Raw genomic sequence first — 23,864 nt, forward strand, 5'->3', positions numbered from 1 at the left:
GGGGGGGGGGGACACGCAGAGCAAAGAGCACCTCCACCAGGGACCAGAGACACACACACACACACGACATCACTCTGACACCTGACCACACACGCCTGTGGACTCACCTGGGAGTGTTTGGAGACCCAGTGTCGCAGCACGTTGAGGACTCTGTTGGTCGCAGCTCTGCGGATGATGAACTCTTTGTCACAGGTTTTTTCCGAGTTACTGAAACCTGGGAGGAAAAAAATGTAAAGATTAGAAAACACCTTCCCACACAGCACCTCCCTCCCTCCCGGCTTTGTGTCTTTTGACCTTCATGGCTTGCTGTGCTCACCCTGGGAGCTGCTGTGCCCGGCAGCGGCGGTGGCGATGGCGAAGGCTGAGGCCGGTGACATCGTACAGCGAGAGTTCTCACCTGATGTGACTGCGAGGAACGAGAGACATTAAAAACAGAGAAGCAGCAGCAGCACCTGCCTGCACTGTGTGTGTGTGTGTGTGTGTGTGTGTGTGTGTGTGTGTTACCTCCTGACTGTCGGTAGCGGAGATGCCGCGGCGTCGATGGCGAGCGACAGGGCGACATGTCGCTCGGCTCGCTACTGGCAGGTGATTCAGGGAGGAACTTGTCCAGAGACACTGACTCTAAAACAGCTGTTAGAGAAACAGTGCAACATCTGTATTCATCAGAATTATACACCATGGATACACACACACACACACACACACACACACACACACACACACACACACACACACACACACACACACGATGTAACAAGACAATCAATCAATTTTATAACCAACACAGAAGGGGTTTCTGCTTTGTGGACGGCCGCTTTACCCAACATGCAGTGCGTCTGCTTTGTGTTGGTGTCTTTTTTTCTCAGGAAGGTTCAAACTGAGAGAAACGAGCTGAAGCGTCTGATCACGATCGGAGCCGAGGGGGAGGAGCTTCAGCGCCTCCTACCTGACCTCCTCCAGCAGAGGAAACACCGCAGCTTCCTTTACGAAAAGAAAAAGAGAAAATAGCGTCCCACAATCCCTTGCTGCAGCAACATTTAAAGCGACGCACCGTCGTAGTTTCGCCTCAGCAGAAACATCAGAGCAGCTGTTTTATGTTTGTGACTCAATCAAGAACTGATGGAAATCCCAGATCCATAAATATAGATTCACTCTCTTTAAATCCAGTCAGGAGTCATGAGGAACAAAAACATCATCATCATCAGAACTAAATACTAGAGTCTACACATAAATGTTGTTTCATTAAATCCTCTCCCGTCGTGTAAAGACCCAACAGCAGGAAACTACAAACTTATGTCTGAATATAATTTATTCCGATCTCTTGCTTCTATTTAATTATCAGGAAATAATCAACAGTGTGACGTTCAAACCTCTGCAGTTTGTTGTCAGAGATTTTCTGACCTCGTGCTCCGCTGCTGTTTTCACAGCGAACAGACTCTCAGCTGAAGCCGGATGGTGAATCTGAGAGCACCGTTATTCCTCCGTCGGGTCACGGTGACCCGGTTCTGTGTGTGTTTGGGCCGAGCGACGCGTCGGACTCAAGTACAGAGATAAAACAATGATGCAGCAGCAGTTTGAGTCACTGACGTTCAGAAGACAGACGAGATATTTAACCCTGTTTTTAAACCACAACTTCATCACACAACATCAGAGAGTGTGTGTGTGTGTGTGTGTGTGTGTGTGTGTGTGTGTGTGTGTGTGTGTGTGTGCTGATGTTCATACGGGACTGACAGAGTGTGATTCACATGCGTCTGTGCTCCAGCTACGTACCCCTGCGGATGCTTCGCCTCAGCTTCCCACAGAAGGCGTCGATGCGCGGCAGCTCGCCGCTGACGTCCTCCGCTGCAGCTGGGCTCAGCTCCGGGGAGCTGGGACCGCGGCTGAGGTCCAGCGGGGCCTTGGTGGAGATGGGGGGCGGCGAGGACACCCCAGAGGCCTGGGGGAGGCTGGGAGAGCGCGTGGCGGTGGGCGGAGGGGAGGAAAAGCCGGAGGGCGGCCTGGTCGAGCCGGGGGGAGGAGAGGGGATGGAGGGGCTGTGGCTGGAGGTGGGGGAGTTGGCCGCAGAGGAGGAGGGGGTGGTGGACAGGTCCAAGGCTCCTGCTTTCGCACTGATCGGGGAACTGAGGGAGAGCTTGCGGCAGTGGACGGGGGAGGAGGTGCGGGGGGGGATGGAGAGGGGAGGGGGAGAGGAGAACTTGCGGCAGAGTCTCGGGGATTTGTTGTTCAAGGGATCCGTCGCCCACGCGCCCTGGTTGGTGGCGAAGAAGAGCTCCAGGGACCTGAGGAGGAGGAGTAGAAGAAGACGAGGAAGCAGAAGCAGCAGAAGAAGGAGAAGAAGAATCAGAAGCAAGAAGAAGAAGAAGCAGAAGAAGAAGAAGAAGAAGCAGAAGAAGAAGAAGCAGAAGAAGAAGAAGCAGAAGCAGAAGAAGAAGAAGAAGAAAAAGAAGAAGCCGAAGAAGAAAAAGAAGAAGAAGAGGAAGAAGAAGAAGAAGCAGAGGAAGAAGCAGAGGAAGAAGAAGAGTTAATCCACAGCTCAGGCTCTGACACATGTTGGAGAATCAGGTCCTGCTGATGGTTTTTACTTGGACTGGTCCAGAGCCAGCTGAGTGATCTTCAGACTGTAGTCAGGACACAGGGACATGATGGACAGACGGTCACATGAATGTTGCTCGATCCTGGGACAGTGAGAGGAAGAGGAGGAGGAGGAGGAGGAGGAGGAGGAGTGTTGCAGATGAAGAGGAGGAGAAAATGTAGAAATGAAAAGATGGAGTGAATGATACGACGTATGAGAGGAAGGAGGAGGGACGACGAGGACGACTGTGGCGCGTACCTGACGGGGATGGAGGTGAACGGTTTCTTGTAGATGTCGGCCAGCTTGTCGATGACCACGGCGGCGGTGGTGAAGATCCTGTAGGTGTGGAGGAAGGTGTTGAGGAAGTCAATGGAGAGGAAGCGCAGGTCCGTCAGTCGCTCCAGCAGACGCTCCACGCTGGCGTATCGGATCTGTGGCACCTTGCAGGAGTTGAGCGTCTTGCTGAAGCAGATGTCGACGTCATCTTTGTGCAGCCGGGCGTCCGACCTCCAGGAGGGAAACACCACGAGTTGGTTTATTGTTGTTGACAAATCACATGAAAAGACCGAATCACTTCCTCCTTTAAAAACACGTCACAAAATCTATAGTTTGATTTAAAAAAACGCTGCTCACTGTGGTTTTTATCAAATGTTTGTTGGGGACTATTTTCAGCGGCGGATTGATCCACGTTTGCCTCTGTATTTGTTGCAGCAGGACGGTGTGTGTGTGTGTGTGTGTGTGTGTTCAGGGTGTTTTTAATCATTTGTTGGAGCTCTGTGGTCCAGAGCAATAAGACACACCAGACTTTAATACACAGACTGTGGATTTATTGTTTTTCGTCTTTTCATGGAATAAAAAATAATAAAATAATAAATAAATTCTTGTAGCGTCACAGGGACAGAAACAAAAAGATTCCAGTAAATAAAAGATAAATCAATATATAAATATGTATTTAACATCAATAATGCAGGTTATTCTGCAGCAAACGCAACTTCAATTAATGTTCATTATAGCACATATTTTATAGGCTGCATTTTTATTTTTTATTACAAATATAAATGTATTTTTGTTGAATATTTGTTTCTTATTTTACAGTTCAGTTTCCTGTCAGAAATGTTTGATTGTGTTTTATAATCAAACTCGTTATCAAAGTTTTTAAATTCTAAAATTCATTTCAGTATGGATTTGGGTTCAGTTACTGATTACTGCAGAAGTATTGATTGGTTTCTAAGTGATCACTGACACATGGTGAAATGCATGTTGGGTAAAGATGCCATCCATACACACTATATTTTAATTGTATGATTCGAGATAGATAAAGATGATCAGATTACGTAACCTCCGCTGCTGCAGTTTGAAATCCTCCAACAAAATATAACATATAATATAAATATAATGTAAGATTATGAGAAATCCTCTTTTCTTACTTGATCATGTGCGGCACAGAAACTTTGGAGTTCTCCTCGAACACGCTGGTCATCAGGCCGTTACACCGGATGTTATCGATGCACTGAGACACAGACACATGAGACTTCAGTCCCTTCTCTTTAATCCCACAGTTTAAATCCATCTTCACCCTGAGCCTCGGATCCAGCAGCTGTAACACAACCGCAGTCTCACCTGGCTGATGTCGCTGGTCCACGCTGCCTTCTCCTGGCGGGAGGGAGCCAAGAGGACGACGGAGAAGGACTGACCGTCAGGAGGCTCCACCACGATTTTAAACTCCAGGTGGTTGAAGCCTTGACCCGCGGCGTTGTCTACGAACACAAACACAGGTAAACTACCACAGAGCGCAGGTAAACTGAGACCGGACCGCACGTGACTCAGTGTAAAGACACTCACAGTCCTCGTCGCTGGCGTCCAGCTCTTCGATCAGCGTGCACTCGATCAGAGACAGCGTCCCTCCTTGCTGTTGGGGATGAAAGATAAAGAACAGGTGAGATTTAACACCTGAGAGGACGAGGTCACTGTTTTAAATTATGTTCTTAAGTCACCAGATTCTCATTCTGTAGAAACTCAAACCAGGAAGTGTTTTCGTATTTATGCTTGAAAAGGACTTTAATGATTGATCGTTATCATTTTCTGTCAGTTGACTGATCGATTAATCGACTAATCACTGAAACTCACTGAGAAGTCGCTTCAACTTTCTATTGTTTGATGACTTCTTTACCCAACATGCATTGCTCTATGTGCAGAGGTCAGGAGAGGCAAACCAGGCAAATGCTCGGGGCCCCTGATGATGATGTGCAGGAGCTAGCATCTACTGTGTGTCCGCAAGTGAGGCGTTTAGGGGACATCTGTAAATTACAATGTAATAGTTTCAGTGTCAGTGATCACTTAGAAACCGATCAATACTTCTGCAAAAATCAGTAACTGAACCCAAACTATACAGAGATACTGAAATTAATATTTTAGAGTTTAAAATTTTGTTTTTCTGACAGCAAACGTCACTGGACTAACTATTAAAACATACAAATATTCAACATCAATATATCATATTTGTGATATGAAATAAATAAAAATGCAGCCTATAAAATCCGAACCATAACAAACATTAATTGAAGTAATGTGCTGTAGGAAAACCTGTATTATTAACATTAAATACATCTTTATATATTCATTTCCATGAACTGTCTATAAATCAATTAACAATTATGTAAATTAATCTTAAATGATGAAGAAGAGTCGTGAACATCTGCGGACAGGTGAGGCCGACCTTGAGCAGGTGAAGCTTCCCTCCAGATGTTCTGGTACAGATGAGGAAGTGCTTGGTGAACAGGAAGCACTGCCTCTCCCCCTCCTTCCTCAGAGAGAGGGAGCCCAGGCGGACCTTACTGAGCACGCCCCGCTCGCTGCTGGACGGCAGCTGGATGAGAGAGCCTGGCCCCCGCAGAGAGAGAGAGTGAGAGAGAGAGAGAGAGAGAGAGAGAGAGAAGTGATGGAGGTCAGGGACAAAGTGATGTGTTGTGGAGGAGGAGGAGGAGGAGGAGGAGTCTCACCTTGTCTGACGAAGGTCTGGCTGGTGTCTAACAGGATGTCACATCCCTCTACGATCATCCTCTCTATGGCCAGATTCTTCCTGATGTTCTCTGTGTCGCTCACTTCATCATGCATCATCCTGACAACACGACCAATCATCATCATCATCATCATCATCATCATCATCATCACCACTGTCACCGTCCATCCCGTCATATATCTGTGACATGTGCTCACACTCACTTGGACAGCTCCTCCAGTTTGGATTTGGCGAACTCCAGACTTTTGCGCTCCACATGTTCGTGAGGTGTGTGAGCCAGCAGCTCGTGGAGGGTGATGATGTAACGTGGGATCTGAGACGCAGACAAAACACATTGTCACACACACACACACACACACACACACACACACACACACACACACACACACACATATATATTACACACAGATTAGCAGGAAATGTGTCTAAATATATTTCGTGAATAAGATTGTGATGATGTTCTTTCAAGATGTGGAGTACCTCAGGGCAGTTGTTTCGGACCATTTTTGTATTTCATTTTCACAATTAACTGATAATTTCTTTAAATTTTACTTTACATTGGTGGAAAGTGAGTATTATTAGTATTATTTATTTACTCAAGTACTGTAGTTTGGTACTTTTTAAGCAGCTTGTACTCCACTGTTGCAGAAGGTGAATAACACCTGAATTATAATAAACACATCCCTCCATAAGAAGAGGAAAACAAAAGGAATTTACTGAGAAACTAAGTGCAGTGCGTTCTACCTGGAACATGGGGTACGTGAGGAACGTCTCCAGCATCCGGCCTTCACACGCCGCGTTGGACTCGTACTGTTTGAGCAGCTTGTCGAAGTCTCTGTTCTGCTTGCAGTTGGCCAGGACCTGCAGACTGTACTGGTGGTTACGCACAAACTCCTGGTAGATGTTCAGCATGGGCAGCAGGATGTCGAACAGGTCGGCTGGGGGGCGGAACAGAAAACACGACACAGTTTTTAATCACAAATCCATCACAGTAAGAACTTTGTCTGTTATTGTTGTATTTAATTGTGCATGTGCCTCGATTATGGGAATATTCTCACATGTGAAAGTGTCTCACACACACCTGGTAAACAGGTGAGTAGGTGGAAGAAATTATGCAAAATAAAAAGTCAAAATCATCGAACATCGATGCAGGTGCTGACGAGACTTTTTCTGTGTCGTGTAAAATCAGAAAAATCACATTTACCTAAAAGTGAACACGTCACATGTTTCGCAGTGATATTATAAATAAAATATAATTTTCACATGTGCAGGAAACGTGTGATAAACATGTGAAATGTGCTTTTTCAAATAGTTTTTACTGCTGATATCAATCTAAAATTTTGCAGTAACATGATACACATGCAAATTCTAATTAAATGGACTAAAACATGTCACTACCTCCCTTTCCCACATGATTTTACTCAATCTTGATACAAATTATTAAAATATTTTTGTTTTTATTAATTCAAATTTGTCTTTATTGCTTTTAAATGCATCTTAATGTTCTCTTTTTAATGTATTTCCATGCTTCTGTAAAGCACTTTGAATTGCCTCGAGTCAGAATGGTGATATAAATAAATTTAAAATTTTTTTTTAAAAATTAATTCATTAATTAAAATTAAAATTAAAAAAAAAATAAAATAAAATAAATAAATAAAATTAAATAAAAAAATAAATATATATAAATAAATATAAATATAAATGTGATCTGTAAGCACTCACCCAGGACCAGTGTGGGCCAGTTGGCGATCCGGGCCTTCAGACCCTGGTGGAAGATCTCGTGCAGGAACATGATGGTCTCGCTAAACAGGAAGAACTGGTTTTAAATCACTCTGAACATGATGAAATATTTTCAAAATAAAAGTGAAAAGCCCACTGCACCTGTTGAGGAAGATGCTGCTGACGTCGTCGTGGCTGATGGGAGGTTTCTTGGAGCTGGCGGCCATGCGCAGCGGCCTGAGGAAGCAGTTGACCAGGATGGACAGCTGGTGGACGTACTCGGTCTCCGCCTCCACCATATTGAAGACGATCTGGTTCCTCTTCCTCATGCTCTCGGCGTGGGGGGAACAGATGTAGTCCTGCACAATGATCTTCCACTTCCTTCGGCACAGCCAGCCGCGCATGAAACTTTGCACCTGCACAGCCACAGAGAAACTTCTCGTCTCTCACTGTTTTTTTTTTATTTGGTTTCTCTTCTTCTTATTATTTTTTACGTGATATCAATAACTGACCTTTTTGATCTTCTTAATATCGGGGTCTTCCTCCTCTTGGTTGTTCTGGTGAGGCTGCATCCTTTCCTTGGCTTTGTTCAGCACCACAATCTGGCATAACAACAGTCTCCATGTGAACACACATCAGCACAGAGTGAAGTAAAATATTCATGACATCACTTTAGAGGCTGAAAACAACAAATATCTCATCGCATGATAAGGAAGTAAGAGTCGTGGAGTGGCTGGAGCCCCGCTGCGCTTTCATTTAAGACAAACACGGGCTCTAAACTCCAGTGTTTTCCCATCATGCCAGATGTCATTTGCATGCTTTGATCTGAGAGTGCCGCTGAGTGTCTGTGCACATGCAGTAGGTGGATTTATGTATGCATGCGCACGCAGATGTGGACGCACTAATGCATACCTCGGCTTTCAGCCTCTCAATCTCAGTGTCCTGGTCCTCCAGCTGAGTGCGAAGCTGATTGGCCGCGATCTTCTCGGTCTCCATGATCTGGACCAGGTGGATGTACTTCTGCATCAGGATCTCACGCTCGATGATGATGTCAGAGTAACTAAAGGCAGCATGGGAGAGAGACAGGCACGGCGGCTGAAGACATGTGGGCGAGGGATGTGATTTAACGTGCACACTGAACTTCATCTGACAGTTCACGTTAGATACGAACTGAAAGGCAAACAACCTCACATGACGCGGACGTACAGGAACGTGTGGCGGTGCAAAAACAAACAGGCGGTTTGAGGTGCATCATCTTTTTTTTCACTGAATCTGAAGATAAAAATAGGAAAGAGCCCGAGAGGGGAGAGAGCCGAGAGTAACAGAGGTCGAGTGGCGAGATCAAGTCTGTGATGTAATCAGTGTAGCAATACAGCACCAGTGTGACCTAAATGTGAACCGCTGCGAGCAGAACACGTCCACATACACACACACACACACACACACACACACACACACACACACACACACACAAACACAGCAGTTGTGTCAAATGTGCAAAAGCAGAAAGTAGAGGAGTTATTTTTTTAACAACCAGCTTAAATTTCAGAATAAAAGCACAAAATTGCTGTTTGTTATGTGGGAAACTTAAAGAGCTTAATGCATGAAAAGCAACTGGGGTGTATTAACAGAGATGAAATTAACTAGTCAGATCCTTTGCTGAAGTAAAAGCACAATTATTACAATGTGGAAAAGTCTTTACTACAAAGTAAAAGTCCCTCTTCCAAAATACTGCAATAAAACTGCAGCAAACAGTAAAATATCCTTAAAGTGACAAAAGTAAAAGAGGTCATGACATCATCATTAGATACTGATGTAGCTGAGGGTCATACACACAAGTCATTTTGTGGATGATTATTGAATAATCTCACCTCTTTGGGGTCACACACAGACAGTGAATTAATCTTTTCGATTTAATGTATTTTAGATTTTATCCATGTTGTTGTTTTTAATGTAAAATCTAAATCTGTAGCAACTGCAGCTGTTGGATAAAAGATTACAACATTTCCCTCCAAACTGTAGAGCAGTGCAAGTACCTCACACCTGTGTTTAAAGTGCAGTATTTGAGAGGATGTGCTCCAGAAAAGCAGCAGTGAAATCTCACCTGGCCTGCGTGATACACTCCACCCACTCGTTACAGTCCGGCTCCTCCTCCGTCCGCAGCTCCAGGGGTTTCTGTCCCTCGTGGCCGAAAATGACCAGGAAGTAGTGCTGCGTTCGAGAAAACACAGAGAAAACAATCAGAGGTGGATTTCATTTTATTTGCTCAGGTCAGAGGTCACTTCATACAGGATGTCGTACATTGTAAACACACTCTGATGTAGATCCAGGACGGACACGGCAGCCTGGTTTATCAAAGGGAAAGTGAAGGTGAGAGTGACACTCGACAGAGCCACAACTGTCACGTTTCATCTCATCAGCAGACACTTAAACATCTGCATCACCAAACGTAAACACCGAGATCATCTGGAAGCCACAAACACCGACTCACAGGAGCATCAACCTCCAACCTGAGCTGAGCTGCAGAAACAATATGATGCTCTGATTTCCACACCACGCTCCATTACTCCACTGGTTTCTACAGTTACTTTATCTTTACAGATCTGTGTGTGCAGATCAAAACTTTGGGGTTTAGTTATTGTCAGGATAAGTCAGCTGAGGTCTGAACTTTCAGGACACTTTTTAACTTTATTTAACAGGTTATTGCATGAAAAGCATCAAAGAAATGAGCACGTAGCCAGATCCTTCACTGCTCAGGAAACGTAAAGACTCTGCAGGTCGGTGAACACACTGACCTGGAACAAGGCTTTTGATGAAAGAAAAGAAATGTGTATAAATAAAAATGTGTGTATTTGCAGAGGTGCGTTCAGGATCGTCCCTGCAGCTCTATGAAATGGGTCGTGTCATCCACGAGCGCCATGTCGCCTCCGGGTTATAACCTCGATGACCAGCCTGTCTTTCACAGCACCGAGTCCTGCCACTCTGTCAAAACACATCAACAGCGACGAGCCACCGTGTCACAGCACATTAGACGACCCCCCCCCCCAGCGTCGCCACAGCAACATCAATGATCTAATTAAGTGACTTACTGTACATAAGCGGGTCTGACAAGTCTCCGGTCGGTTTGGTTTTTACTCTTCTGACATTTCAAGGTAAAAGAATTCATGCACACGGTGCGCTCTACTTCTTACGTAAGATGCTGCGACAAAAAGCGGCGAGAGAATCTGAGAGTCGAGGGTCAGAGACGACGTAAGATCACCGACTTCTTCTCTGGAAGAATTGTAACTGAAAATAGCACAGAGAGGAGATGAAAGATTTCTAAATTTATGTCTGCGAGACAGAGGACGGATCTCAGGACGCAGAGTTCAGAAGTGTTTTATATTTGAGCTTCAATAAGATGAAAACACAGGAACAAGATCACAAACGTCAAGTTACTGTCAATGACAGATCAGTGATTTCAAACTTTTCATATGATGCTGAATTTACTGTTTTATTGGTTTTTTTTCAGCGACACTTTAATGATTTCTTAAAAAACAAAACACAAATAATTAATATCACCTGCTGCAATATTTATATTTTCAATCGTGCATACACCCACTTCCTGTAACCACCTCTCCTCTTCAGGGTTACTGGGACATTTTAATCAGGGTACGCATAATTCAGACAGTACATACAGTACAACACACACACACACACACACACACACACACACTTGATTTCCATGTGTTTATGCATGAACACATTCCCGCAGCAGAAGCAAAACAATGTCAGTTTTTCTCATCCAGACTCGTGTTTTCAACCGATTTCAACCGTGTTTCATTTGTTTTGAGAATTCATTAACTGACGGCTGCACGGATTACAGTGAAAGTGAAGCCTGTCGTCCACATACAAAGAGTTTGGAGGTTAGTTTCTCTAAAACCCAAGACACCGGAGTAAATTGTGAGGAAGTGATTACAACGAACAGCGTGTTTCTCTGCTCTAAAAGAAACAGCCGGATGGAGACGGATTAACTGTCCAAGCTTCTCCAAACTTCATCCGCTTCACAAACAACAACAACACTTCCTGGTTCTAAGTCACATGTCGCTAAACTAGCCAATCACAGGCGAGGAGGACTGAGGCCGAGTTAAATAAGAGGAAACCTGGAGAGTTGGATTCACCAGGTTACTGTAACTGATTTTAGACTGATATATATGAGTTATTAATACAGTTTATTTTTATAATGGCAACATCTTAAAGGGCCGGTGTGCAAGATGTAGCGGCACCTAGTGGTCAGGTTGCAGACTGCACCCAACTGGATGCCCCTCCCCTCACCCCTCCCTTTCCAAACGTGCAGGAGAATCTACGGTGGCCTTCAGTTTGTCCGCTCTGGGTTCATGAAAACACAATATCTCTTAGTTTCAGGTGATTTTACACTAATAAAAACAAAATGATGAATTTTATATCATTATATCAAATCCCCATAAATCCTACACACTGGCCCTTTAAGAGGTAATTTATCGCTAATGGAATAAGTAATTTCATTGTGTAATTTTTTCATCACCACAATTTAAAGAAACAATAACTGAGACATTTTAAGTATAACGCTTAAAATATTTTAACTAAACCGGAAAATTAAAACTACACTGATCTGATTATATGAAATATTTATTTTAGGGAGCGTGGAGGAGGCTTATAGAGAACTAAAGCTGCAGTTATTAGTCTGTTAATTGATTAGTTGATGCAATTATTTCGGTAATTAAATAATCTTTTTGGTCATTTGCTGTTTTTTATTTGCTGTTTCCAGCTTCTCAAATATGAGGATTTGATGTTTTTTCTTTGTCACACATGATTGAAGTCGTCACCTCGACTCTGGGAAACTATTAGAAACATTTTTCACTATTAAGTGAGAAAATAACGGACAGGTGAACACAGGTAAAGTGATAACGAAAACGATCTTGAGTTGCAGCCCTGATGTCTCACACATTTCACAGTCTGACAGTCTAATAATAAATAAGCACAGACAGAATTAGTAACATTAGAAAAACATTACGTAATATTTGCTCTAAAAAAACAGACCCACTTCACTGCAGAGGATAAACAACTATCACTCTTTCCACATTTCAGCTGCACTGATCTAAATATGACACTGATGTATTTTTAAACAGAAAGGGAAGATGAACGACACGTTTACTTGACTTTAAACTTTGACAGAAAGTTGACAGCGTCTCGGTCTTTCCATCAGCTGACGAGGATATTTTTTATATTTTAGTAGTTTTTGTTATTAAAGTGAAACCACAGCGTCCTGCTGCATCTTTACATTATCACATGTGACGGTACACTCCTCCGCCGTGACGCTGCCACGGGGAGGAAAGTAGGCCTGTATAGTAATGATGTAACGATAAGCGGGTGAGAGACACTTGCTAGCGTGTGTCGGCTATGGACCAGAGAGAGGCTTAAGGGCTTGTGTGTGTGTGTGTGTGTGTGTGTGTGTGTGTGTGTGTGTGTGTTGGGGGGGGTTTACATAACCATCAAGGCTTGTTCAGCTCCTTGCATTGCTAATGCGGCTTCCCCAGCCACAAGCCTGCTTTAAGCTAGAGGATAACATAACAATGAGAGAGCGAGAGAGAGAGAAAGAGAGACAGACAGACAGTCAGACAGACAGTCAGACAGACAGACAGAGGGAGAGAGCTTTAAGCCTTGCCCTGCACCCAGCATCGCTGCGTCCAGTCACAGAAATCAGTTCATCTGTCTGGCACAGACACAAATATGAGAGCTGCAGTTCGCAGGCAGCTGAGAGAGTCTGAGACTCAGCTTCACCTTCGACATGAAACGACCTGCAGGACCCAGAACCTGACGTCCTGGGCCCGAACAAACCCACTCAGCTGTGCTACTGAGCTTTGTTGGTATCATCATCATGATTTTATGGATTCTTTAACATCCCGGACACTTTTTTTGTCCAAGTTTAAATGATCGGTTTCCTGCTCGTGTCATTTCATTTCATGTGAATTCTTCTGCAGAAATGCTGAAAATTAAAAAAAATTTATTGCAAAAGGTGAAGGCGAAGGTGGAATAAAAGTAGTAACATGAGATGGACACAGAATTAGAGAATAAATGATCATGTGATCAAGAGACGAAAACATTGGATCTGTGCGGAGCAGTGAGGAGAAACAGAAACCTCAGATTTTCATCCTGTTTCTTACATTTGTTTTGAAGTTTATCGAGTTTTTATAGTGACGTCGTCTCGTTGCTCCCTCCTCTGTGATGGTTTAATGGCTCAGACTGGAGAGTTAACAGCTGTTAATCCAACTCGTAATATTCACATTAACAGCAGCGGATGAAAAAACGTGCATCAACTCACAATTTTCTTTTGCAGATTCTCTTTTGCTAAAAAACTGTTCAAACCTGGATCAACAAGACGAGATATAACTGAACTGTATTTCCTGTATTGTTGAAGTTTTAAATTCATTTTGTCGCCTTTCTTCAACATTTCAAGATTTTATCTTCATCTTTTATTTGCATTTGTTTTGTAAATTTATGTTCATCTAAATGTTTGATTTCTGCTTTTATTCTCCCGTGCAAGAGACACATCAGCTGTCACTGCAGCTCACTGTCCTGACTCATGGCCGTTTAGCTTTGGATGTGAATGTTTCACTCCTTGTGTTATTCTAATGTAACTTGACAGGACAGTAACGCACGTAGCGCTGCTTCACGACGCACCTTCACCTGATCATTTGTGAAAAAGACAAACACACACACACACACAGAGCAACTGCAGTGTCCACAGGATTTAAAATATCCATGTGGCTTCGGGACATTTCGGCACCTTAGCCATCATCAGTCCTGACGCACAGACAGAAGAAACGAAATGATTTGTCTCGATGCACCGACAGAGAGAGAGACAAGGCGAACACACAGGTCCACTCAGAGTACAGTAAAAAAGGTGGGCTACAAATAGCACAGGTACCAGCAGTGTGTAGTAGAGTGTGTGTGTGTGTGTGTGTGTGTGTGTGTGTGTGTTGTGTTGACTTGGTATTCAGACAGTGACTGCAGGCTAAAGGACCAGCAAGGATGCTATTCTTAGTCGAGCACAGCAGCGTCCCAGAGAAGCGCCACATGTAAGATACAAACTCACAAATACAAAAACACAGACGTCGTCACAGTCGCTCATTCACACTTTAAATCTTTGGTTTTTATCTGCGTTAACTGCAGCACCGGAGCTTCCTGGTTCTCCTCTCTGTGCGTCTTTCTGCAGCTGAGTCAAGCACCCGAACATATATATATATTTACACGTGTCACATATAATTCACACATTCATTATAACAACCATCTTCCTCTTCCTCACTGACTGTTTCCATGTGACTGTACGAACACTTTCAGACCCCCCCCCCCGTCCTTCACATCTCCTTGTTTTTCCGCCGCCGCCTATCCAATTTACTGCACGCGTCACAGTGCACGAGCCACTTCAACTGTCAACCCTCGTCGCCATGGAAACACACCAGTCAGGTGGTGCACGGGTGAGTAGCCTAAAGTGGGCAGTAACATTAGCATAAAGCAACGGTGGGCAGAGGAAAAATAAATAAATACATTTTAAAAAATCATCACGTCTGACCCAGCCCTTCAAAATAAAACAACCAGGCTGACATAATAAAAGTTTTTTTCTCCAGTGTAAAGGTCTGTGTCCATGTGTAGTGTGATTATAGATCAGGTCTAGGTTCTATATTAATACTGTGAAAGTATCAAAGCCTCAGTCCACAGAGAAATGCACACAGCCTGTATTCAGAAACTGAGCCTTAAAACCAGCCGTCAGGACTTCTGGAACTTTGTGATGTCACAACAAAGCAGTCACCAAGCCCCGCCCACCTGGACCCACCATCCAAACCTTGCAGGATTTGGTTTTCTCTGAGCGTTGACCTGATCTCTGCAGGATAATCTTCAGCACTTTACGATGTTTGAAGCCTAAATACAATCAGCAGAAGTAAAAAGCTAATGCTAAGCTATAAACCAACGACACCACGGTCACATGACTTCAACGTCACCGCCACTAAACTGCAACTTGTAGTTTGATTCTTCTACAAAAGCCTTTTCCTCTGACAGAGTTAGGAACAGTTTGTTTAAACACAGAGAGGCTGTAAAGGTGGACTGGTGAGTTAACGAGGCTGTAAAGGTGGACTGGTGAGTAGATCGGTTTTCATGTTCAACGTGACAATGTTTAACGTCCTTTAGTCACATGAAAGCTGAAAGAAATCAGGACTGGGGTATTTACTGGTGTATTTTATGTTGTAGAATAATATTGTTTGTGTTAACCACAGAGCTCATTTCAGCCGTTTGACCAAAAACACATTCAAAAAACCTGAGACTAAGACTTCAGGACAGGAAGTGCTAAAATTCTTACTGATATATTAAAACTTTCAAAACATCAAGTAAAACACCAGAAAAGTGTGAAATATGGACCTTTAATGTTTAGGTTCAGTCTCATCAAGCTTGTGGAGCAGCACTGAACACAGCGGAGCATTTAGCTGCCAGTTCAACAGTCACATCATTTATATTCCACAGTTGTTGGAGAGTAAACTGAAGCTAAAAGAAGAGTCAATATTAGATTAATCCGGTCGCCTGAAACAGGACGTCAAGTAAACGCTGGATGTGTAAACGGGCGACTGTTTGACGACACTGATGTGAGGAGGTGATAATGTGTCGATAAGTTTGTTCACAACTTGTTCTGTGTCCAAAGAATAAAACAAATTACTGCAGGTTTAAGTATCTGACATCCACCCAGCTCTGCACATAATAATAATAATAATAATAATAATAAAAGCTACTTAGATTTTTATAAATAAAACAAATAAATGAAATCAAGACGAGACAGAATAAGGAGGGAGTGATTGGAGGAGATGAGTGAGCCAGAGGCCGCAGGTCACATGACTCGTCTCAATGGGATTCAATCTTCAAATTGGTCATAAAATAATTACTGACTATCACATTAAGTGAGCTGAGGCTGTTCCCCGCAGAGAGACGTGAGCAGATCTGAACAACAGAGAAACAGTGAGTTCAGAAATCAGACTGGAAAAGGAGCTTTTTTCAACTATAGTGTAAATGTGACTTCCTGTTGTAAACTATAAAACAGATTAGTGCACAAAAACAATGAGTCAGACGAGCTTTTAGCTCGGATCACAAAGTTTCCAGCTCGTTAGGCAGAAATCACAACAGACGAGTTAATATCTAATAACTCGTCGTCTTAGACTGATCCACCTGAGGGGGAGGGAGCAAACAAACTATCATCCAGGCAGCGTCTGTCACCGACGACAGAGAAACTTCTGGAGAGTAGCAACATCTGCATCTGCATCTGCATACATGCAGTGGCATCTGTGTACTGGTTAGTGACGCGATTAACCACATAATTAACTAATAAGACACCAACAACAGCGCTGCAACGCAAACACAAACACAAACCATCGTCTTCTCTCTCAAGGTCGAGAAATCATTTCCTAAAAACCTAAAAACGCAGACTGGAGGAAGCTTCTGATCAGTGAACGAGCCGCTCTTCATCACGAGCCGCCGCCGCCGCCGCCGCCTCGCTGAGCGTGATACAGGTCCAGGACCATGTGTGCAGTGAACTGATGGATGTACAGACAACCGTCACCGGATCACTGCCACACTGAAGGAAACCTGACGGTGCTTCAGGTCTGGAGTTATGAGGAGGGTTTTCTGTATCAGTTTACAATAACAATTAATCAAAAATATAATTGAAATCGTAACACGGCCAAGTGGAATATCCCGACTGAGGAGCTGCAGTTTGTTTGTTTTTCATGAAGGTAAAATCTGTTAAAATGTTGTTTGAAAATCAAACAGAAATTCCTGAAAACTGAAATCGCACATCGCAATATGAGTTTGTTTCTCTGCAGGACGTGCAGCCGAAGTTTCTGAGCAGATTTAAGTTTATTTGCGATTCGCATTTGACTGAATTATGAAATAGAGATGAATGGACGAGTAAACCAGAGACAAACTACAATAACTCACTTCCTGTTGTTCTCAGGACACCTGCATCCTCACGTCTCGGGACACACACACACACACACACACACACACACACACACACACACACACGCCTCAGCAAACATATTGTTAAGTGCAGCTTTAAACCAGCTGTTTCTGTTTCGATACCCGCCGCCATGTTTGAAAAACTCCAAGCGAAGACCAAGAATTTCTATTTTTATTTTCGTCCAATCAGGTGTCGTCTCACTCAGGCTGCGTGAAACACCTGCCCCCGGAGCGAAAGTAAATTTAGCCTGAGGATGAGTGACAACGTGACGCTCTGCCTCCCTGAACCGTGACGACCAGAAGAAGCTTCGTGGATTTTATAGCTCTAAAACATTTCACTACAAAATCAACCAGTAACATGCGTTTTTGATTTTACTTGAAATTTTAGACGAACTTAAATGTAGCTAGTGGAATATTTAAAAAAGAAAAACTGGAAGGACACAAAGTGAGTTCAGATGGTACTTTTCAAAATAAAGCTACATATAAATTCAACAGTTTAACGTCGCTCCGTGGAAAAGCCTCGGCCTCGTGTGGAGCAGCCGTCATCAGGAGATCAGACGGCGACGGCGTCTTGTTACTGTCAGTCTGCGACGTCACTGACACGGATGTAAAACATGGTGTAAACACATGAACCTGGGACCCCTCTCTGAAGAATATTGATCTGCTTTACATTTCCCCATGACACGGAGAAGCTCTGAAGAAGGTTATTTCTATGTGTGTCCCGTTAGCTACTCACTTATTTCTATTTATTTATCAATACTTATATTATTTATGTAGATTTGTTTCTGTTGGATTTGTTTTTCTCTTCTACATAAATAAAGATTTTTTTTTTTTTAAATGTCATCCAGAGCTGCAACGACTAAAAAAATGAATCTGCAATTATTTTGATAATAAATCGATTGATTAATTCCAGATTCTAAATAATCAGCTTTCTTGGAATAATTTGTTGATTTTCTTCGTCTAACATTAAAATAAACTGAAAGTCTTTTGGACGGTTGGTTCGGATAAAACAAGAACTGTTACAGAACTAATAATAATAATAAATAGATTAATCAAGAAAGTAACTGGCAGATTAGTTGATGATACAGCTGCACAATTAATCGATTTATAATCAAAATCATAATGTGGTCAAGTGCAATATTCAAATCACAGGATAAAAAGGTAGAAAGAGTCACATCATCATCATCATCATCTTTTTAGATTCTTTACACAGTTATTTCTCTCTCACACTCTCATGTGAACAGCTGAGGGCAACGCTATAAACACTTCCTCTTGTGATGACACGTCGTACGAACCCTCCTGACCTTTGTCTTAGTTGATGCTTCAGGTGCGTTTACAGGTGCGTAGCTCAGATCAAAGTTAAAGCTGCGTTCGAACAGACAGAAGTGCATGAATCAGCTGTGATCACATGAGGCCTGATAACGACAGGAAGCTCAGACAAAGCGATTCCCGCTCTCTACGTGTGGCACCATGACGACACAAATATCTCCCAGAAGCCCGAAGGCGCAGCTCTCCGCTGTCACATCGTCACATCTTCAGATCAAGGGTCGTGTCTCTGGACCTGCGACCCGGAGCTCGAACACACGGCTCTGTTCAGGTGTAAAATAAGAGATCGCAGCATCCTGCATCCTCCTACCGCTCACAGGTGACGCGTCAGGTGAACATCCGGCGACACAACACACGCCGTCTCTTCTCTACTACATGAGGAAACCTGTGTTTTAAAAAGGCCTGGAGTTGTAGAATTACTTCTCTGTTGCGGCTGAGTAATGAAAACACAGCAGGAATATCATGATGTAGTTTGTTTTTCGGAGTAAAAGGTTGAACTCCTGGTTCTTTTCTAACTGGAAACTCTGCAGACGAGCAGCGTGAGAACGGACGCAGGTGTTGACGGGGAGGAGGAATTTACAAAGGCAACGGACTCTGCCGATGAGACGGCGGCTGCTGTCGACTGTCAGCTGTTTAAAATTGATGGTTTTGCTTTGTGAATTTTTGTCCCGTCAAATCAGAGCAAAGCCTGGTCGGTTGCTAAGAGGAGGACAGTGGGACGCAGCACGAGCTCCAACACAAGACAAGCCGCCACTTCCCTAAATTAAAGTCTTCAAGTAAAAGCAAATAATAACTGATTAACAATAAGTGAGTTCACTGCAACAAAGTCACTGGGGAGTTTGTGAAGTTTTCACTGACAGCTGTTTGTTGATGCGTCAGAACTCAGCTGGTTCTACACCGAGGCGGCGGTGACGGTGCTGCAGCAACCTCCAGGTGAGTCAGATATATTCTCATTATTTATTCATTTATTTCCCTTTTTTACTGTCGCATTACACCTCGCTCTCCTGCTCCCTTTCTCCCTCAAGAGCTTCATCTTTTGTTTCTTTCTTTACATCATTACGACCAAGTGTTCCTGTAATATTCTGTCCCTGAATCACGGCCGGTCGATTTTCAAAATACGTGATCAGTTGATCAGAATCAAAGCTTCTAGTCACCGATCACCTTAGAACCGACATGTGTGGTTAATACTCTGGTGTCTGAGCGTCACTGTGTCCCGCCTCCCACCTTCACTGCGCCGGCACACGACAGGCGGCTGAAACAAAACGTGTTGGTCATGCTGAACTTTTGTAAAGTGTGTGAGTCTGACATAACGTACGCCATCTGTGGCGCATGTCAAAAATGATCGGTATCGGCCGATCTCGCTCATATATCGGTATCGGCGGCAAAAATCGGGGCATCCCTAATATTCTGCGCAGCTTCCTGTCCTCGTTTGTCTGCAGCCTGTTGATCTGTTGTGTCGGAGGGTTTTTTCTCCAGCACAGAATAAAAAAAACAACATAAAAATATAACAACATGTAACTGAAGAAATATTGTGAATGACACGCAGCACTGTGACGTTATCACACATGGCGGTCTGATATTTATTTCAGTGTGGGAACGTTGTGGACGGTCTGAAGCGCGAAGCCAGTGAGCTAACAGGAACTAAGAAAGATTGATCCAATCCTATTTGATATCTTCTTTACACCATTCATTTCTCACAGGAAGCAGAAATAACACAAACCTGCAGGTTAAGAATAAATTAAAAGATTCTCCTCCGCTTCCTACTTTTCCTGAAAACCTCTCGCCCCTAACAATTTTCCTACAGCCCCTAAGTGACAATAACACTGAGAAGAAGAAGAGAACAAACGTCACACTCCAACATGTCTGCTCCTCTGCGCCCTGTAAACACGGCATGCGAAGTCATGACTGGGTCAGGGTGTCACAGGCGGCGTGCGTCCAGCGAGGCGTGACAGATTACCTGAGCGATGATGAGACGATTAGATTTAACTCATATAATCCAGCTTGAATCTAAAAAAAAACAAAAAAACAAAAAAACAAAAAGACATAGAAACAAACCGAGTCCAAACGTGAAGAAGCAGCCGAGTGTGTGGAAGAAAAACCCACATTAATGAAATAATAATCTACATGACGACAGCTGCTGATGAGGAGGAAACATCTTCATATCCCGCAGCAGCGAAGAACAGGAATATGGGTCATTTAAAATTAGCATTAGCATCTCAAAGAACAAACACTTTTCATCAGACTGATTCTGTTTACAATAAAATCATCAATAGTTCCTGTTTTGTTAGAGTCTGTGAAGCCGACGTGTTGTTTTCCACACGCTACAGAGTCTGTGACGTTACAGAGGAAGAGACCGTGTTCCTGTCGATATCTTCTACTGCAAAACGTGAACATGAAGTTTCTCCGTCCGTTTAAACTAAATCCACTGACGGCTGCAAATAACCATCGATGTCAAAACAGCATCTTTAAATGAACAGGGAAAATTTAAGATATTCCCTTTTGCAATAAACATACAACAGAGAAGAACTGATAATACTCAGAGAAGGATTAGTGTTTGTTTGACTCACAGGATTAAACTAGTATTAAAATAGTTGCCAATCAATTTTCTGTCGGTCAATGAATCGATTGATCGACAACTGGCATCTTCTGTGACAGTGAGCTGGAGGTTTTTATATTAACATCTAGAAGCTGATCAGACACTGAGCTCTGGGAACGATTTTCCCGACATTTTAAAGACCAAAGAATTAATAAAGGAAATAATCTGCAGACTAATTGACGATGAAAGTGATGATCAGATGCCGATCTACTTGAGTTGAGATCATTCTGTCACACACTCACACACACACACACAGAGCTCAGGGTGAAGAGGGAGCGTAAATACTGATGCTACTGATACTATATCTGTGTGTGTGTGTGTGTGTGTGTGTGTGTGCGTGTGTGTGTGTGTGTGTGCGTGTGTGTGTGTGTGGTGAATGACATTTATTATAAAGCAGCTTCTCCCTCAGCTGAAGCACAGAGAGACGAGCAGAGAAACCACGGCACAAAAACCAGTCAGGATAAAATCACTTGACATGAAAGCAGATTGTATTATAGTTTTATCTCTATTTTTACTGCAGGTTTGTTTGTATAAAAAGTGAAAAAAATATTTTATCCAACACTGAACTGTTTTATAATTAGATTTAATTAGTGATTCTCACTAAATATTAAATCATTTTTATAAACGTCCTGGCAGCTTTTATACTTTGAATTAATTTGACAAAATCACACGTCAGACCAATAATGTTGCTGAGAAAAAAGGATAAAATGCATGTGGGATAAAAGGTGCTAAAAAAAACAAAATGAAGCTATTTCTTTAATAAAAAAGGTGAAAACATGACATATTATTTTTCAACACTGTAGCTGATACTCTAAACCAGTAAACCTTTAACTGGGTGAACTGGTTTGTTCCTCCTCTGCTGCTTCAGGTCTCTCCCAGTATCAGTGGTGGAAAGTACTTACTTCAGTGAAATGGTAATGTGCTTCACTTTCTGCTTCTTTAGTTTTTTACATTTAAAATAAACAGTTTGAGTTCAGTGCTCAAAATCAGCTTTTTGTGTAATTTTAATTTAGTTTAGAGTCTTTAAAATAAGCTGTAAGAACATATAAACTTATTTTTAATGTCAATCAACTTGTTTTAGTTTAGTTTTTTTTACTTTTCTTCTTGTTTATATGAAGAAAAAATACAAATATATGTGAAATAACTATTTTAAGCACATTTTACAGGTAGTATTTTAGTACTTTTACTTGTATTGAAGTACTTTGACTCCCCCTCAGTAAAGGACCTGAAAGCCCGGCACAGTGCAGCAGGACTCACCTGCTGTTTCTCCATGGGCTCCTTGCTGATGGCGGAGACCTTGGGAGCCGGTGCCCGCTCGCAGGTGCATCCCTCCAGCAGGTAAATACCGGAGGGCCTGGTGCTCTGGTCGTTCTCGAAGTAGAAGAGCACGTTCTGGTAGAGGGCGAAGTACTTCTCGGTCCAGCGGCTGTTCTCCGTGGTCTTCTTGCTCAGGAAGCCGCGCTTGGTGCCCTCTTTACGCGCAACCACCGACAGATACAGAGCGTGGCCCTCATTGTACCGCACGCTCTTCTGCATTTTACGTTCACCCCGGAGTAATGTGCGGGTTTTTATTATTATTATTATTATTATTACTAGTATTATTAATATTTTGGTGCCAACTTCAAACGGTCCCCAGCGGCATCACATCACATCACATCTCCCGCGTCTGCTCCGTTATATTTAGCGGAAGGATACCGAGGAGAAAGCGGTGAATATGTCCGTGTGCAGGGGAAAGGTAATCCAGGCTTACCATGGTATAAAAAGTTGGAGTGTCCGCGGAGCAGCGCACATCACCCGCAGCAGCTCGCCGGAATGAGGGGCTTTCATGCGGGGCTCTCCTCACGAGCGGAGCCGCAGAGAACAACCGCACCTCCCCGCGTGCCCGAGCTCCAAACTTTTCAGTTACCGCGCGCTCAAGAAAAAAAAAAAAAAAGAAAACACAGAGGAGAAGGAGGAAGCTTCTCGTACCGGCAGCGACGCCAAACCAAAATAGACTCCGGGAACAGACGGTGAAAGCAGAACCACGACGGAGATCAGCGGTAATCGGCTTTGACACCAACTTAAAGAGACAGGTCGCTGCAGCCGCGCGCTGCTGTCTGCGAGGCGAGCGCACGAGCGCATAGAAACACACCTCCCCACCCCCCAGAGCGCAGGTGCACAGGAGCTGCGTGAAGGGGGGGCCAGAAGTTGAAGCACGGTGTCACAGCCGGCGGGTTCGTTATAATCTGCTGTAAACTCATTTTAATGTTTCTGTTTTTCTGTCCAAACTGGAAACAAAGAAATCAACTAAAACAAAAACAATCCCACAAATAGTTTTTCAATCATTTGTCAATTAACTGAAGTTTGATGAAGATAAATCAGATCAGTGTTTGCTTTTAAAACTGCACACTGTTCTTCAGGTATTCTGCAGGAAGTAGAAAGGTGGATGTCGCCTCTGTGACGTCACCCACAGGTTTCCGGAGAGCGGTTTTGAAGCTCAGACTGAGCTGCTTCGCCGTCGCCATCTTGGCAGTGTGTGACCCCACCTGCCACGCCCTCGATTATAGATAACTTTAGTCCTTAATAAAATGTAAACAGGTGAGTTATATAAACACGAAATTAGATTTAGAGACCAAAAC

The 23,864-nt window shown here is 43.3% G+C and overlaps 1 protein-coding gene across 2 annotated transcripts in view; it reads right to left on the reverse strand.

Annotated features, from left to right (window-relative positions):
* rasgrf2a (Ras protein-specific guanine nucleotide-releasing factor 2a) overlaps positions 1–23,306 on the reverse strand; it is a 30,347-nt gene extending 7,041 nt beyond the window's left edge. The window contains exons 1-19 of one of the 2 annotated variants that reach the window (XM_023421231.2): positions 22,504–23,306; positions 9,415–9,521; positions 8,223–8,370; positions 7,823–7,912; positions 7,473–7,726; positions 7,314–7,393; positions 6,336–6,529; positions 5,795–5,904; positions 5,572–5,690; positions 5,289–5,452; positions 4,415–4,481; positions 4,193–4,329; positions 4,000–4,082; positions 2,831–3,079; positions 2,583–2,675; positions 1,771–2,279; positions 505–630; positions 317–406; positions 108–214 (exon numbers count right to left, since the gene is read on the reverse strand). In XM_023421231.2, coding sequence (XP_023276999.1) covers positions 108–214; positions 317–406; positions 505–630; positions 1,771–2,279; positions 2,583–2,675; positions 2,831–3,079; positions 4,000–4,082; positions 4,193–4,329; positions 4,415–4,481; positions 5,289–5,452; positions 5,572–5,690; positions 5,795–5,904; positions 6,336–6,529; positions 7,314–7,393; positions 7,473–7,726; positions 7,823–7,912; positions 8,223–8,370; positions 9,415–9,521; positions 22,504–22,782 — 3,006 coding nt within the window. In that variant the 5' untranslated portion in view covers positions 22,783–23,306. The remainder of the gene's footprint in view (positions 1–107; positions 215–316; positions 407–504; positions 631–1,770; positions 2,280–2,582; positions 2,676–2,830; positions 3,080–3,999; positions 4,083–4,192; positions 4,330–4,414; positions 4,482–5,288; positions 5,453–5,571; positions 5,691–5,794; positions 5,905–6,335; positions 6,530–7,313; positions 7,394–7,472; positions 7,727–7,822; positions 7,913–8,222; positions 8,371–9,414; positions 9,522–22,503) is intronic. The other variant, XM_087177957.1, reaches the window with a different exon arrangement.
* Positions 23,307–23,864: the final 558 nt, after the last annotated feature.

The sequence above is a fragment of the Seriola lalandi genome, unplaced genomic scaffold (assembly GCF_002814215.2).
Source record: "Seriola lalandi dorsalis isolate HSWRI2012SDOR001 ecotype SW California unplaced genomic scaffold, Sedor1 jcf7180002054666, whole genome shotgun sequence".
In the NCBI taxonomy this organism is placed as follows: domain Eukaryota; kingdom Metazoa; phylum Chordata; class Actinopteri; order Carangiformes; family Carangidae; genus Seriola; species Seriola lalandi.